Below are 16966 nucleotides of genomic sequence, written 5' to 3'. Positions count from 1 at the left end.
GAGGGGCACAACTCCACACAATTCCCACCACCAGAATTCTGTATCCCATTCCCTCCCCTGATAGCTTTCTTATTTTTTAATGCTCTGGGAGTATGGACCCAAGGTCATTGTGGGATGCAGAAGGTTGAAGGTCTGACTTCTGTAATTGCTTCCCTGCTGAACATGGGCATTGATAGGTCGATCCATACTCCCAGCCTATCTCTCTCTTTCTCTAATGGGGCAGGGCTCCAGGGAAGCGGAGCTCTAGGACACATTGGTGGGGTTGTCTGTCCAGGGAAGTCTGGTTGGCATCATGCTAGCATATGGAACCTGTGGCTAAAAAGAGAGTTAACATACAAAGCCAAACAAATTGTTGACCAATCATGGACCTAAAGGCTGGAATAGTGCAGATGAAGAGTTGGAGGGGGGTGGTCCTCCATTGTAGATAGCTAGTAGGCATATTTTAGTTATATTCTAAAGGGCCTGTGGCTATACTAGTTTTTTTTTCTTCTTTTTCTTTTTTTCCCTGAGCCTGAAATCTGATATTCAGGTGGATCCAAGTTATTGTCTGGGGAGGTGATATCATGGCTGGCAGAAGGACAAGAAAGCTGGATCAGGGAAGAGAGTAGCTTCCTAATATGGGAAAGGGGTATAAATATTGTTGACTGTAAACCCCATCGATTTGATGTGATCTGGGGCCCATATTCAGTTTAGGAGACTCTGTGACCTCTGCATCCCTGTAGATCTGAGCTCACTTTCTGTGGTCATGAGTAGGAACATTCCATACTGCCCCAATGTTGACCCATCTTCCTCAGGTGTAGCATAGAGTATGTTGACCATCCCTTCAGAGGATGGAACATTCTCTACCATTGTTAATCCAAGTTGAGGGCAAGGTCATATGGGGGCCCACTGAGGGGTCTTTTGTATTGTTCTTGATAGATATGACCGGTAACAATGGAGAGAGGGATTTGAGGTCTAGGCCCATCATGTCTGTTTATGAATCTCAGGACTCCCCAAACAGGGCCCCAGCTGATAGGGTGGCCTGATAGTGACTAAAGAGTCATCATTAAAGTATGTCAGTCTCTTGCCCTTATCCAGCTTTTGCAGTCCTTGCTTTGATAAGGTTAGCTGTGGAGTCAGTGAGAAAACTGTAATAGGTGAGGAGGGTATCTAGGTCTAAGTAGACACTATTTCATTATGAACTTTATACTGTGTATTTTTGCTTTCAGGTATATATTTTGCCCTAATTATGGATACGTGTGAATATATGCTCTATCTTATAGGACCTGGTCTATATCTAGGTTTTGGGATTTTGTTAGGAAGTGAACCTCCTGGAATGGAATTAGAGAATATTATGAAAGGAAAGGTCTCATCAGAGTAATGAAGCTGAAGGGTTGACATTCCATGCCTGAAGTCTCTGGACACAGTCTGAAGTGAAGAGTACTCCTTTCGTTGATTAGGTTGGGATTGGTGGATGCAATATCATTTAGTATGAATTGAGTGAATCATGCAGGAAAGTAAGCCCCATTCTATAGGTTCCAGGACTGGGGGAATATAGGCTCTGTAGAGGAAGCGGGAGGTTCCTGCTGTATTAGGGTTTAAGAAGACAATAGATAGTTATTGCTATAATCACATTATTTGGCAATTGGGTTAACTTTGAACTATCCCTTTGTTAGGATTTGCTGTATCATACACAACATCACCATAATTTATGTCCTTTGACATTATTGGTATATAGCTGTGCCACTGGTTGCTTCTGTTAACCTTTTTTTGCCATGTCTAACCTTTTTTTTAAATTGTTATTGGATAGATACAGAGAGAAATTGAGAGAGAAGGGGGAGATAGAGAGGAAGAGAGACAGAGAGACACCTGCAGACCTGCTTCACCACCTGTGAAGTGACTCCACTGCAGGTGGGGAGCTGGGGGCTTGAACAGGGATCCTAACTGGTCCTTGCGCTTTGTGCCATGTGCGCTTAACCCACTGCACTACCTCCCAATTGGTATAAGTTTTTAAGAGTCAACATATCAAAGACTCAGTCTATGTATTAAAAAGACTCAGTCTGTGCTTTAAAATGTTTGAGACATTCAATTTTCCCCTCAGATTAAATTAATTAGTGATTTATACTACAGATTAATAGGAGTGTATATAAACACCATTCCCACCACCAAAATCTGTCTAACCCCCCCCCCCCCCCCCCCCGTGAAGCCAAACATCCATCCTCACCTCATCTTTTTCTGTTTACTTGAATAGTGACTCATAGTTTTCAGTATACCGATCCTTCACTTCTTTCATTAGGTTTATTCCTAGGTATTTTACTTTTTCTGCTGGTGTAGTGAATAGAACTGAATTGATTTTAATATTTTTCTCCAATTCATCTCTGGCTTACTGTGGTGCATACATAGTGTTTGTTAATTAACCCTTAAGATTCTTAAGATATGTGTAACATCAGGACCTGTGGTGTAGAAGGGAAGACTTGTATAGAAATAATAAAGTGTGATCAGTGTCAGAAATAACAAAGTGAACCTGGGGCCTCAGAGCCTCAAATATGATAGTGGTTTGTACTCTCTACAGCCTGACATAGAGGGTTTTTTGCAATAAACAATCGAAGGAATGGACAATAACATTTATTGCTGCTGTAGTAATTAAAAAAAATTTATTTATAAAATGGAAACACTGACAAGGCAATAGGATAAGAGGGGTACAATTCCCACCAACAGAACTCCATATCCCATCAACTCCCCTGATAGCTTTCCTATTATTTATCCTCTGGGAGTGTGGACCCAGGGTCATTACGGAGTGCAGAAGGTGGAAGGTCTGGCTTCTGGAATTGCTTCCCTGCAATTGTTGGCAGATCAATCCATACTCTCAGCCTGTCTCTCTCTTTCCCTAGTGTGAACTGTAAACTCCTTTGACAAACATCACAGTTTATTTTTGACACCAAATTCTTACCTGTACACTACCTGTCCTGATACTGAAAGTATTAGAGTCTTAATAAATAAAGGCATTTTATTAAGAAGGACTGTGTATGCAAAAAAACAATGTAAAGTTTTTAATTGGGGAACTCTTTGTCAACCTAAAAATTCAGGAGTTAATTGAAAGAGAGAAATGGAAGTGTCTCTAGGAAGGACTAAAGTGAAGTATGTACTTAAAGAGTTAATAAGTATTAGCAAGCTTAAACAACTCCTGGCTATACATAATTGGTTACTGATTCTATCCTCTGGCAAAAAATCATTCATTCTCATGACTGGATGACTGCTCAAGCAACTGTTTGCTGGTCTATTAAAATAATTGTCTTTGGCCCAGTTCAAAGGTCTCACGTCCAGTTCAAACTGGGTGTCTAATGCAGTTTCTCTGCACTAGCTGGCTTCATTTAAAAAATGGTTTCACTGATGCCCGCTTTTAACAGCCCCCCCTTTTTTGGGGGGTTGTTTTGTTTTCCCAGAACATTGCTCAGGTTTGGTTTATTGTGGTACAGAGTACTGAATCTGGGATTTCAGAGCCTCAGATATAAATGACTTTTGCATGGCCATTATGTTCTCTCACCCTTCACAGTTTTCTTGTTAAGATTGACTTTGATAGGGAATCACCACTGGGATCTAATATTTTCACTTGCAACTGTATGCATTTACCCTTACACATGCAAAAACTTATTTAAGAAGAGAAAAAACATGTGAGAAGGTATATTAAAACGCTTTATTCACAATAGAGAAATTTTACAAATATAGTTTTTAAAAATTATGTGTCAATCTATTATGCTTCCCATAACATTAAAGATTTATATAAAGTTGGAAATGACAGAGTGGATTTATGTACAAACCCAAAACAATCAATATAAGGAGTGGGTAATACATATGAAAGATTCATGACAGACATTGAGTTTTGTAAATTGCCATATAATTTATATGTGTAGTATTAATTGCACAAAGTATATTCAAACATATGCATAAATGTGAAATTAAGTGCTATTTAAATTATTCACCTATCAAGATGTAAATAGAAATGTAAACTTAACTGCACAGTTTTGCTGAAAATGAACAACAGTGTCTACCTAAGAAATTCAGTCATTTAAAAAATGAACACAAATTGTAACCAATTAAATCACATGAACATAATATCAATCTATTATCTTGTTTACATTTTTGGTGTTTGAAACTTATGTTAAAAAAATCCAAGACCTAGAATTGAAAAACTACTCTTGCCATTGGCATAGCAATATATAGTACAATCTTCTTGCCTATCTATTCCAGGGTACAAAAGGTACATTATAGTGCAGTGTGTAAGTACAACCTGATTTTAATAGCCTATCTGTTACAGAAATACATATCAGTTTTGTGCTCTTTCAAATAAAATTGGAAAGCAAAGAAAATAGACTATTTTCAACAGCTAGTTCAAGAACATTCATATGAAAAGTATAATCTGAATACCAATGGCCTGATTTTGGCAATAATCTTATATTTTGCCATTAAGACCTGAGAAAACAGAACTCTAACTATTGAATCATTTTCATAAAATAATTTGAATATAGAAATGGAAGATGTTATTCTGGGCCACAGAAACATAAACATGACAGTAATATATGAAGGATCTTTATCACTTACTAATATTATTAATTTATTATTTGATACATATCAGTATATAGTACTTTGGGAAAGCAGGTCAACGTAAAAGTAGTCTTTCCAAACAAAAGAAATCTTCTGAAATATTGTTAAAAGCCGAGACAGATAAAATCTCTAAGTCTTGAGAGCTAAGAAAATAGTTGCTTTAAAAGTATGATGTTGAACCATACACAGTTGCTACATCTAGATAGTTTTTAAACTACAGATGCAGCAATTTCATATTCTTCAGCCTAATTCATAGGGTTGCACTGATTTATTTGGCCACCCTGGGCTGAAAAACATAGGTGGCCAGTCTTTGTACCTCAGTATATGCATCACCAGATTAGCCCTTTTGTGAGAATAGATATAAAATGTAAACTAATATGAAAAGAAAACAAAACAATGTCATAAAAATCTATTCTTGGGAAAACCATTTATATTCTTAAAACAATGGTTAGAAATAATTTTGATTTGCTATAGCTGTGAGAAATTGGGAGTGTTTATGCGCCTATATATTTCTTTCTAAACTGGGACTATTATCTTGAATTTAGCCATACAAAATATTCTGTATTTTAACTTGACCTAAAGGTTTATTCATTTTTTTCTTTACTGACCACAAACTGATACATTAAATTCTTCTTTCATATATTGAAATGAGGCAATTTACTATATTTGAGAAAGGGCCCTTTTCAAATAGAAAAAGTCTGAGCAAATGCAAAGCTTCTTTTTCTCAAAGTAAAAGAAAAAAAAAAGGTGAAATGTAGACAAAAAGTCCTATGAAATACTCATTCTCTCTTTAGAGATACCTAGTGTCTTCATATATTCAATCACAAGCAAAAGCAAACACACTTAAAGTATTTCTCTTTAAAAATTATAATTCAGAAATAGCGGGGCTCTGCAAAACTTTAAAGTTCACCTTGCTGCATGGTAGGGAATAGAAGGAATTAACTGGTGCATGACCCAGAAATGACACAAGGCTTTTAAAGTAAAATTTGAGAACTAATTCACAAATTAGGAAGCACTAGTATAATTAACCAACAAAACATACAGTGGTCCCAATGAAATGAGGTCGACATGAGATGATTCTTTTGGGATGACATTCTAATTTGATTTCCAATGCAAGTGAAGTGTATTAGAAGACATCCCATCAAATAATGATAGACGCACATAAGGAGGCTGTCACAGTCATAAGATCTGTCTCTGGTGGATAGACAAACTAGATTAACATGAAATAAAAAAGGAAAAAGCTTTTTAATATTTAATTTATCATTATGGCTTTTTGCAACATGGCAAAACATTACAGTTTAAAGCAGACATCATCTCCTCACAGAGGAGGCTAAAGTTTTGCAGTCAAATTAAAATTGCAATCAAGAGGTCATTGGCATACAATTCTATTGAGTTAAAAAAAAATCAAAATCCCTTTATGAACTTCAAAGATTATAGTTTAATTAAAACAACAACTACAACAAAACTTGTGATCCACTGATGAAATAATAAAGGATACAAATAAAGAAAGAATTTAGGTCCATCTATGCTTATGAAAATAAACATAAAAGACTGCAAAACAATTTTTGGACTTAGAATAATCATAGAACTATTAATAAAAATTCATCATGTGTCTGAATACTAGAAAAGGAATTCTTAAGGTATGCAGTGAAGGGAATGGCACAGAGTAAATATAAAATGTCTTTTTAATTTTTTTAAATTTTATTTTTCATTGTCCTTGACTTCCTTTTTATTTGCAGAGAGTATGGGGAGAAGGTGTGCTTCGGTATTAAAGATCCAATGTTCCAGTGGAAGAAGATCATCATCAGAAAATATTAAATACAAGTATCTGGAGAAAGAAACATCAGCATATGAGACCTGAGAGACAGTATCAGGCAGCACAACCACAAAGACAAAGCAAAAACTACATTTAGCACTGGTTCTCTTTCTCTCATAAATAAATATGCCTTTAAAAAAGCCTCTCAAAATTTCTGCTCGTGCTAGGGCAACAGAAAAACCTCGAGGAGGTATAGTAACTAACAAGGAAGCTACTCAATTCTTTGCTATTACTGTAAACACTATATATGCTGCTCTCAATCTTCAAACTTATATACAGTAGTCTCCCTTTACACAAAGCTTTACTTCCCACATTTTTCAATTACTCAAGGCCAGCAGTGGTCCAAAAAATACACACAGTAAGATATTATGAGAGAAAGACACTGCGTTCATGTTAACTTTTCCTAGAGTTCACTGCTATAATTGCTCTGTTATAAATTTCCTCCTGTACCTAATTTGGGAATAAAACTTTATCATAAGTAAGTATACAAGGGGGAAATCACAGGATTTAGAAGGTTTATACGATCTTCAAACTTGGTAACACTGGTCTAATTAAAAGGTGCTCCCTTCCTCACAGATCAGTGGGGGAGGAGGCACTGTAACGACAGAAAACAGACAGGTTTTCAGGTAGAATGGCATTCTGAAGCAATCACACTTGGAAATTATTTTAACATGTTTACGGTAAAGATGCCACCAGAGAAGATCTGTTCACTTTCCTCAGCCACAGACTTTTACAACAGCCTTTACTTACTTTAGTGTCTCTGCCAAGAAGAAACTCTGCTGCACATCATCATAAGTTTCATGTCTGAGGTAAACATCCCTCAGGCCCGAGTAGCCTCCATTCACTCTGCAGTGACTTTCCAGGGCCTGAATTACAGAAGAGAGAAAGAAATGGTCACATTTTCATAAACTGACTGTTACTAATTCTTACTCTTGTATAGTGAGATTTAAATAAAATATTCAAGCTGGATGATGTAGAGTATAACGTCTTCTAGGTTAGAATGAAAAACACTCTTTAAAATGTATAAGCAAATATAAAACTATAGAAATTTCAAGGACATAAGGCTAATGCATCTCACCTTGTCAAATGCCTTTAGCCCACCTGCATGTTAGCTATAGGGCTCAGGTGAAAATTAGTAAAGTTATGGGCCCCTTGCAATATACCTAAAATAGACTTCCTAGTTCCTTCCAACATGAAGACCCCCAAATGTCATCTGCTATATTCTTTCCTTTAGGTTCCTGATTATCAAACAACTTGTTCTGCTTTATTTTTTAACGCTTTTTTCAGCGACCAGACTGCAGATGCTACTATGATGCCAACTGACTTCCCTGGTCAGACAACCTCATTAATGTGTCCTGGTACCCCACCTCTTCAGAGTCCTGGTACCCCACCTCGGCCCCACCTGTCAACGTCTATGTTACTAAAGCCAGACCTCCCACCTTCTGCACCCCATAATGATCCGGAGGGATAAACAGGGAATAGGGAAGCTTCCAGTGGAGGTGATGGGATGTGGAACTCTGGTGGTGGGAATTGTGTGGAATTGTACCTCTCTTATCTTATGGTCTTGTTGATCATTATAAAATAATAAAAAAAAAAAAGATTTCTACATTTATTTTTGGAATCAATTTTTACTTGATTTTTAGGATTTCTTCCTGGGGTTTAGAACCGCATTAGCCAATGCATGTAAGGCAGGTTAAAGCAACTTACTCTTTGTTTTACTAAATGAAGTGGGAAGTGAGTCACAACCATACCCATCTGTTTGCATATTGCTGGTGACTATTTTTGACAGTGAGGGGAGAGTAGTGTAGTTCAGCGATGATCCCAAATCCCAGTTCTCATAGTCTCTAACAGGAAAAGTTTGCTATCTCTGGTCTAGAAAGCGTATTAGATTCCAAATAGTTGTTATTATAATCAGACTGTCTCATCTCTTAAGAATTTATTGTGACGGGCCAGATGGTGGTGCCCCTGACTGAGTGCATGTGTTAGAATGCACAAGGACCCAGGTTCAAGACTCTGGTCCCTACCTGCAGGGAGAAAGCTTTGTGAGTGGTGAAGCAGTGCTGCAGGTATCTCTCCTTTTCCTCTCTATCTCCCCCTTCCTTATCAATTTTTTGATATCTCTATCCAGTGAATAAATAAAGATGATTAAAAAACTAAAAAAAAAAAGAATTTATATTAAGTGCTAACAAGTGGTAACAGTAAAAGGAAAATAGTAGTAAGTGAGGTAAATATGACTGCTCTCTGTTTCTAAAGTACCCCTCCCTCCTTCCCTTCATCTGTGATGGAAAGAGAAATTGAATCCACCTGGCAACTATCTAGAGCAAACAATTCTATATTCATGAAATTGACTGTTTGGAAAAGATAGACTAGGCATAATGGGAATGAAAATTTAGCTAACAACCTAAAGAACTTGTCCTCTGCTTTTTTAGCTGCCACTAAGTTGACTGCTCTTTATATTTTGAAATCCTAATGACTGCTTTGCAAACTACCAGTCATAGCCTCCAGTCAAAAAGTTATTTCCTACTCACCCACATCCCATTAATGCTATGAATGGTATCAAGTAAAAACTGTTAGCTGAAATCTGGTTCTCAGTCATTGACAGTGGACAGAAATAAAGTAAAATAAACATTTAATGATGATGGAAAAGGGTCTATGGTGAGGGCGAGTGTAGACATCTAACAAAGGAAGATGAGAAACTGCAACCATGTGTCAACAGCTGTACTATAACCCACTAACAACCCAACAAACTGATTTAAGAAAACTACAACATGGGAAAAGAGACTAACATCATAACATTTATAATGAAATAAACATAGCAGAAAACATTTAAAAAAGTTTTGAGTTCTCATGCCATTCTTTTTCTTTTTTTTTGTCTGTCATCACTGGGGTTTCACCACTTTTTCAGATAGAAACACAGAGACAGACACACAAAGAGACAGAGGAAGACATTATAGTATCAGAACTTTCTGCAGTGTGGTAGGGAACAGGCATATGTCTGGGTGTTGCATATGGACAAAACGCACTTTTTCAAGCAGGAGGCTATGCTGCTGGTTTGTCATTTAAAAATATTTATTTATTAAATTTTTTTCAAATAAGTGTTTTTAAATATTTATTTCTTTTGTTGCCCTTGTTGTTTTTATTGTTGTTGTAGTTATTATTGTTGATGTTGCCATTGTTGGATAGGACAGAGAGAAATGGAGAGAGAAGGGGAAGACAGAGAGGGGGAGAGAAAGATAGTCACCTGCAGACCTTCTTTACTGCCTGTGAAGTGACTTCCCTGCAGGTAGGGTGCTGGGCTTGAACCAGGATCCTTATGCCAATCCATGAGCTTTACACCACGTGCGCTTAACCCACTGTGCTACTGCCTGACTGGCCCCCCAAAATATTTTTATTTACATCTATTTTTAAAAAATATTTATCTATTCATTCCCTTTTGTTGCCCTTGGTTATTTTTTAGTATTGTAGTTATTGATGTTGTCGTTGTTGGATAGGACAGAGAGAAATGGAGACAGGAGGGGAAGACAGAGAGGGGGAGAGAAAGACAGACACCTGCAGACCTGCTTCACCGCTTGTGAAGCGACCCCCCTGCAGGTGGGGAGCCGGGGGTTCAAACTGGGATCCTTAAGCTGGTCCTTGTGCTTTGTGCCATGTGCGCTTAAGCTGTGCTACCGCCAGACTCCTTTTTTTTTTTTTTATTGCTATCAGAGTCACCAGAGGGGTTGGATGCCAGCACAGTGAATCCACTACTCCTGTGGCCATTTTGTTCTTCCTTTTTATTTGATAGAAACAGAAAGAAACTGAGGAAGACGGGATAAACAGAGAGGTAAAGAGACACCTGCAGCACTCCTTCACTGCTCACGAAGCTTCCCCACTGCTGGTGGAAACTTGGGGGGGTTGAACTTGCATCTTTATGTGTGATAATGTGTACTCTCTACAAGGTGTGCCACTGTCCAGTCCCTGGATCATCATTTTTCATTTAAAATTTTAGTTTCATTTTATGATTCATAATCTATCCCTTCCCCTCCAACAAATATCCCCCCCCCCACCATTTAGCCCAACTACCAAGAAGATGGAGAGAACAGACCTTTGTTAGATTTGTACAGTCTTCACTGGTGAGAAAAGGGTTTTGAAGGAAACTATGGGTTTTAGAAGAAACTGTGTCTCTAAGGATGTGAAGCCCACAAGATGAGACGGAAAGGAGATATTGTGAACAGGGATGAGGAGTTCAGCTTCCATCTGCAGATACTGATAATGAGGATATTGATTTTCACACATCAGGGCTGGAGGGTAAGAAAGGAGAGAGTGTAGGGCCATGAGGGGAAGTGCTTAATTATCAGGTAAGAGAAAAATCTAACTGGCAGGCTACATGAATATAGGAAATGTCTTCAGATTTGATGCTTTTTTTAAAGCTTCCGGGAAAATAACAGTGAACTTAAAAAAAAAAAAAGTTCGATTAAATTCTTAGTTGCAGATCCAAGGAAAGAAAAGCCTGAAGAAGGGAAATTTCAGGTTCTGTTATTTTCCCCCTTCTTTTGTTGATAAAAAGCTTTTCTGATAAAAAAAAAAAAAGTCAAATTTGTGCCTTTTTTTTTTTTTTTGTAAAAAAGGAAGGAAACCAAGATTTTAGAAGAAATGGGCAAGTTTGTTGTAACTGAGCCAAATGAACTCCTATTTGTAGACATTTCCTAAAGACAGGATTTTCACCATAAAACTTGTTCTGTCGTCTTGTCAATATTTCCATTTATAAATAAAAATAAAAAAATTGATTGTTGGTTTTTATCTCTTGAAGTTTTTTTTTGTTCATAAGTAATGAGTGAACCAGACATGATAAATAGTTGCTTCTCACCACAGAAATTTCAGTGAAATTTGCTATAAAAGTGTTGTTCTACCCTTTGCTATAAAAGTGTTGTTCTGAGGCACATATGTGCACTCTCTCTAGTCAACTTTCATTCATCACCCCCCCCCCCCAATCTTCATATGGGGGCAGAGGGTAGATAGCATAATGGTAATGCAAAGAGACTCTCATGCCTGAGGCCCAAAGTCCCAGGTGGTGGTGTACATGCTGCAGTGCATAAGGGTCCAGGTTCAAGTCTCTTCCATATCTGCAGGGGGGAAAGCTATACCTTGGCAAAGCAGGACTGTAGGTGTCTCTCTGTCTCTATCTCTCTCTATCACTCTTTTCCCTCTCAATTTCTGACTGTCTCTATCCAACAAATAAATAAAGAAAAAATTTTAAAAAGGAAGAAATGATACATTATAAAAATATAAGAAATGAATAAATATAGGAAAAAATATAAATGATATATTATAAAAATTGTAATATATATATACATTTACAGGCATTACAAAATTTCTATGTACCTATATATTCACGAAGTTTGCATGTAAAGCTTTGAATATGAAGTTTATCAGAAAATAAATTATACAGTTTTAACTCCAGAAATTGAATAAAGACATCATGAGAAAATGCAGGTAGATTTTTTTCCTCCCAATAGGTCACATGTGCTTGAATAACTGTGAGTAATGGATTGCTGGCAAGCTTTGAATTATATACACTCATAACTTATTTATTATAGTTACTAAGAAATTTAGTTAATACTGGAAGTCAGGATCATTGAGCATGTAAGTGAAAAAGGTTGGGAAGGGAATGCTTTCTTAGAAGATAGGAAGATGGCTGACATACGTTACAAGCTTCAATTATGTGTAAAAATAGACAAACATGGAACAAAAGAGATGCCTGAGCAGTAGCTCAAATAGAAACAAACACTTTTGGACCATAAGTTCATTATAAATCTAGGGTTTTGTAACTCTTTTGAAGAAGTTGGATGGGGGCTGGGTGGTGGCGTATCTGGTTGAGTGCGCACATTACAGAGCACAAGGACCCAGGTTCAAACCCCAGGTTCCCACCTGCTGGGGAAAACTTCACAAATAGTGAAGCACAGCTGCAGGTGTCTTTCTCTCCCTCCCTCTCTCTCTCCCTTTTCCTTCTCAATTTCTCTCTATCTCTATCCAAAAATAAATAAATAAAATTATTAAAAAATTAAGTTGGACCACCAACGGTAGCAAATAACACTCAGAAGAAATAATCTTAAATCACACTGCTGGGCCCTGAAAAACTTTAGCTATTAACTAAGAGAGGGCAGAAAAAATGATGCATGAGTACTATCTTCAGATAACTGATGAGTTGTGATGGCATTAAAAAAGGATTTTTACTCCATGCCTCCAGAAAATAGACCACTGTAAATTCTAGTTTTAAAACAAGCAGCTTGCTAACATATTCAGACATTAAGATAAAACCAAAAACAAACAGCCCAGAATCAGTTCCCTTATATTAGTATACTTATTCCTCTTTGTTGCAAAGTCTGTGAACTAATGAAGATCAGTCACTAATAGATAGATAGAAAAGTCTTTAAGCAGAAGGTTGGCTGAAGTAGAATTTGAAGATCTCCTATGATTTAGTTTGGGTTCCCCTAAAAATAAAGCATCAGACATGGGCTGAATGAAGAAAGCCTTTTCGGAGATGATATCAGTAGTGGGTGAGACTGGGAAATGAGGAGAGAGTAAAACTAAATTAAACAGATTACAGCTGTAACTGGAAACCTCCTGAGCTAATACTGGGTAGAGCAACTTAATATTCCTCTTCAAAGAATTACTATTCACAATACTAGAGGAAGTTCTGATGCTGAGGCGTCCTTTTATTTTTCCGCCAATCTTTCTACCTGAAAAAGTAGGACTGAGGCCCAGGCGGTAAGAAAACAACAAGAAAGAAAGAAAGAAAGAAAGAGAGAAAGAAAGAAAGAAAGGAAGGAAGAAAGAAAGAAAGGAAGAAAGAAAGAAAAAAAAGAAAAAAGAAAGAGAAAGAAAGAGAGGAAGAGAGAAAGAGAAAGAAGGATAAAGAAAGAAAGGAAGGAAGGAAGGAAGGGAGGGAGAGAGGAAGGAAAAGCTGTAATAGTTATCCACTGACTCAAAAACTTTACTGGTGAGGGTTCCTCCCTGGTTTCCATGAACTCATCAACACTTCCCAGATCACAACCAAGCTGCCTGGGAAGAAACTCTGAGTCACAGTGGCTGAACCACACTTGCAACTAAGCTGCTGGCCTGTGAGGGTGCTGAACACTGGGTGTGGGATATGTAGGAATGGATGGAGGAGGTTAAAGGATGTAGCCCAGGAGATAGATTTTATTGCTTCTTCTTCTGTAGCTATAATGTTTGTGCTTTAAAAGGAAATATAATATATATATATCTTCCAAATATGATTTTCTTCTTTAAGAGGTGATAATATCTAGTATGTAATATGCACTATTATACACTACATAAAAGAAATAAATACCCCAATTCTTCATCTGTACTACACCAGCCTTTAGGTTTATGATTACTCAACAACTTGTTTGGCTTTGTATGTTAATTCTCTTTTCAGCCACCAGGTTCCAGATGCTAGCATGATGCCGACCAGACTTCCCTGGACAAACAACCCCACCAATGTGTCCCCAGAGCCCTTCCCCACTAGGGAAAGAGAAAGACAAGCTGGGAGTATGGATTGACCTGTCAATGCCCATGTTCAGTGGGGAAGCAATTAAAGAAGTAGGACCTTCCACCTTCTGCATCCCACAATGACCTTGGGTCCATACTCCCAGAGGGTTAAAGAATAGAATATCAGGGGAGGGGATGGGATACAGAGTTCTGGTGGTGGGAGTTGTGTGGAATTGTACCCCTCTTATCCTAGGGTTTAGTCAATGTTTCCTTTTTATAAATAAATAAATAAATAAATAAATAAATACTTTCTAAAGTTATAATTTTTTTGCTTTGAAAAGGCAGTATCTGGGGCTGGGTGGTTGCTCAGCTGGTTAAGTGCATATGTTATAAAGTGCAAGGACTGGCTTAAGGATCCTGGTTCGAGTCCTAGGCTCCCCACCTGCAGGGGGGTTGACTAACAAGCGGTGAAGCAGGTCTGCAGGTGTCTATCTTTCTCTCTTCCTCTCTGTCTTACCCTCCTCTCTCTATTTCTCTCTGTCCTATCCAACAACAATAACAACGATAAACAACAACAACAACAACAACAATAAACAAGAGCAACAAAAGAGAAAAGATGGCCTCCATGAGTAATGGATTCATAATGCAGGCACTGAGGCCCAGTGACAATCCTGGAGACAAGAGAAAGAAAAAAAAAATCACAATAACTTCTGTTTTATTTGTTCTTCCTTATCTTTTCACTCTATTTCAAATTTTAGCAGCAATTACTTGTGACAACGAAAGGGGGTGGTGGAGGGGAACCTCTGTATTGTGATGCAAGAAAGCAGTTTCATATCATATGCCACACTGAAGAGTAGACAACAGATGAAAATCCTAACACATAAAACCAACCTGCAACCAAATCTTCCTGCCCATATAGCAACACATTTATTTACTTCCTGTTTTCAATCTATTCTCTGTCACACAGCTTTTATATTTAACATTTCAAAAAAGTGGCAGGTCACACTTTAATTGGAAGTGTTTCTCTTTCTTAGTAGCACATTAATGGCATTTCTTATAAATTAAGGTTCTCTGGAATCGAATATACAATTTCTGATGCTCTCAACTTAGATAGATATTTAAAGGTAAATATTAGACCCGATTCCTTTGCTGGCCTATTGATAACCAAAAAACAGACCCATAATCAAAGATTTGATGAACTATCATTTTAACACATTTTTTTTCCAGAGAGAAACAGAATCTAAATAAACTGGAATTCTAACTGACTAAACATAATTATAAAATTTTTCACAAAAAGAGACTCAGAGAGTCACTATTACTTAAAATGAATGATAACTAGTAATAAGACACATTAAATGAAGAGAATTATAAGCAAGATTTGATAGTGATTTCCTAAAATATGAGTTGAATTTTACATAAAGACAATATTCATTTTAGATTTCCTCGTGAATGGCTTTCTAAGGCAGCTAACTTTCTTACAAAGAAATGCTACAGAATAAGAGAGCTTAATTAAAGTGTTTGCTGTTCTTCCCCCCTGAATTCCCTCCCACTACTTTCAGGAAAAGTAGCTCTTAAAATTAGACATTGTGGGAGTCAGGCAGTAGTGCAATAGGTTAAGCGCATGTGGAACAAAGCGCAAGGATCAGTTTAAGGATCCCGGTTCGAGTCCCCAGCTCCCCATCACAGGGGAGTCGCTTAACAGGCGAAGCAGGTCTGCAGGTGTCTATCTTTCTCTCCCCCTCTCTGTGTTCTCCTCCTCTCTCCATTTCTCTCTGTCCTATCCAACAACACTGACATCAACAACAACAATAACAACTACAACAACAATAAAACAACAAGGGCAACAAAAAGGAATAAATAAATATTTAAAAAAATTAGACTTTGATGCATATCCTGGAGGGTAGCTTTGTTGGCATCCAGTATATAAAATTACAGATTAGTTTAGGAGGATGATACACCATATCCCCTAGGAAGTGGTCCAAGAGGTGACAATGACAAAACAGGACATTGGGCAAATGAAAATCTTACTGATATTCAGAGACACCAGAGTCCAGAAAAGAACTATTCTTGCACAGAATAGTTCTTCTGTAGGTCCGCTCTAAAATTAGGATCTAAGTTGCTAGTTTACTTTCAGTGAAAATACACATTATCATTTCAATGTTCAAAGATTGATGTAAAAAATTAGATTGTCTGTTTTTTCAAACAGACAATGGTCTGAATGGAGTGATTATTCCCAAGATTCCTGTAACCCTTTGTGGAAGTGAGCGATCATCATTTTTAGAGTGGCAGTGACTTAATTGTACTGTATGTTTTTCTAGATGTTGCTTTCAAAACTGAAATGCACTGGTAGGTCTTTTATTGTTACTACAAAGAGCAAAGCCTAAGAAAGAAATTCAAGATGGCTTTAATTTACAATGACATCTCGAATGAAAGAAAAATGATAGTGAAAGATTAAAAAAAATAATATAAAGGTTGACATGCCAGATGCATAATTATCAGTGAACACTTCTTCCAGAAGTATGTATATATATATATATTACACATATAAGCAAAGTAGAACATCACCTCTACAGCTTCCCAGGCCCATTTCCTGTATTTTGGATCATGTGTCAGTCTCCACATGTACATGTAAGTTTCAACAACCTCTGGTCGTAGGATGTAGTATTTTTCATTTTGCCTTGTAGCAATGGCTTCAACACCACCGTCAAATCGGAAAGCTTCTGGTCCCAATTTCAATACTAAATATCATGATATGAATAACAAAGGTTATTGTGTTAGGAAATCCTTGGCACCTGTAACAAGTAAAACTAGAAAGTACTTTATGGCATAAACTCAATCATTTTAAGGATAGCGATAAACATCAATAATAAACAATGTTCAGTATACTTATAACTATTTTGGGGCCAGGTGGTAGTGTGCCTGGTTAAGTGCACATGACAGTGTACAAGGACCCGGGTTCAAACCCCTAGTCCCCGCCTTCAGGGAGAAAGCTTCGTAAGTGGTGAAGTAGGGCTGTAGGTGTCTGTCTGTCCTTCTCCATCTCTATCCCCCCTCCCCTCTCAATTTCTCTCTATCTCTATCCAATAATAAATAAATAAA

The 16966-nt window shown here is 37.3% G+C and overlaps 1 protein-coding gene across 2 annotated transcripts in view; it reads right to left on the bottom strand.

Moving 5' to 3' along the window:
* Positions 1-3658: 3658 nt before the first annotated feature.
* Positions 3659-16966, bottom strand: part of MAN1A1 (mannosidase alpha class 1A member 1) — a 236454-nt gene continuing 223146 nt past the window's right edge. For both annotated transcript variants that reach the window (XM_007521293.3, XM_060190533.1), the window contains exons 11-13: positions 16433-16605; positions 7148-7263; positions 3659-6409 (exon numbers count right to left, since the gene is read on the bottom strand). In XM_007521293.3, coding sequence (XP_007521355.1) covers positions 6283-6409; positions 7148-7263; positions 16433-16605 — 416 coding nt within the window. In that variant the 3' untranslated portion in view covers positions 3659-6282. The remainder of the gene's footprint in view (positions 6410-7147; positions 7264-16432; positions 16606-16966) is intronic.

The sequence above is a fragment of the Erinaceus europaeus genome, chromosome 4 (assembly GCF_950295315.1).
Source record: "Erinaceus europaeus chromosome 4, mEriEur2.1, whole genome shotgun sequence".
NCBI lineage: Eukaryota > Metazoa > Chordata > Mammalia > Eulipotyphla > Erinaceidae > Erinaceus > Erinaceus europaeus.
Note: the sequence above shows the minus strand (reverse complement) of the source record. Positions and strands in the feature narration are given on the sequence as shown.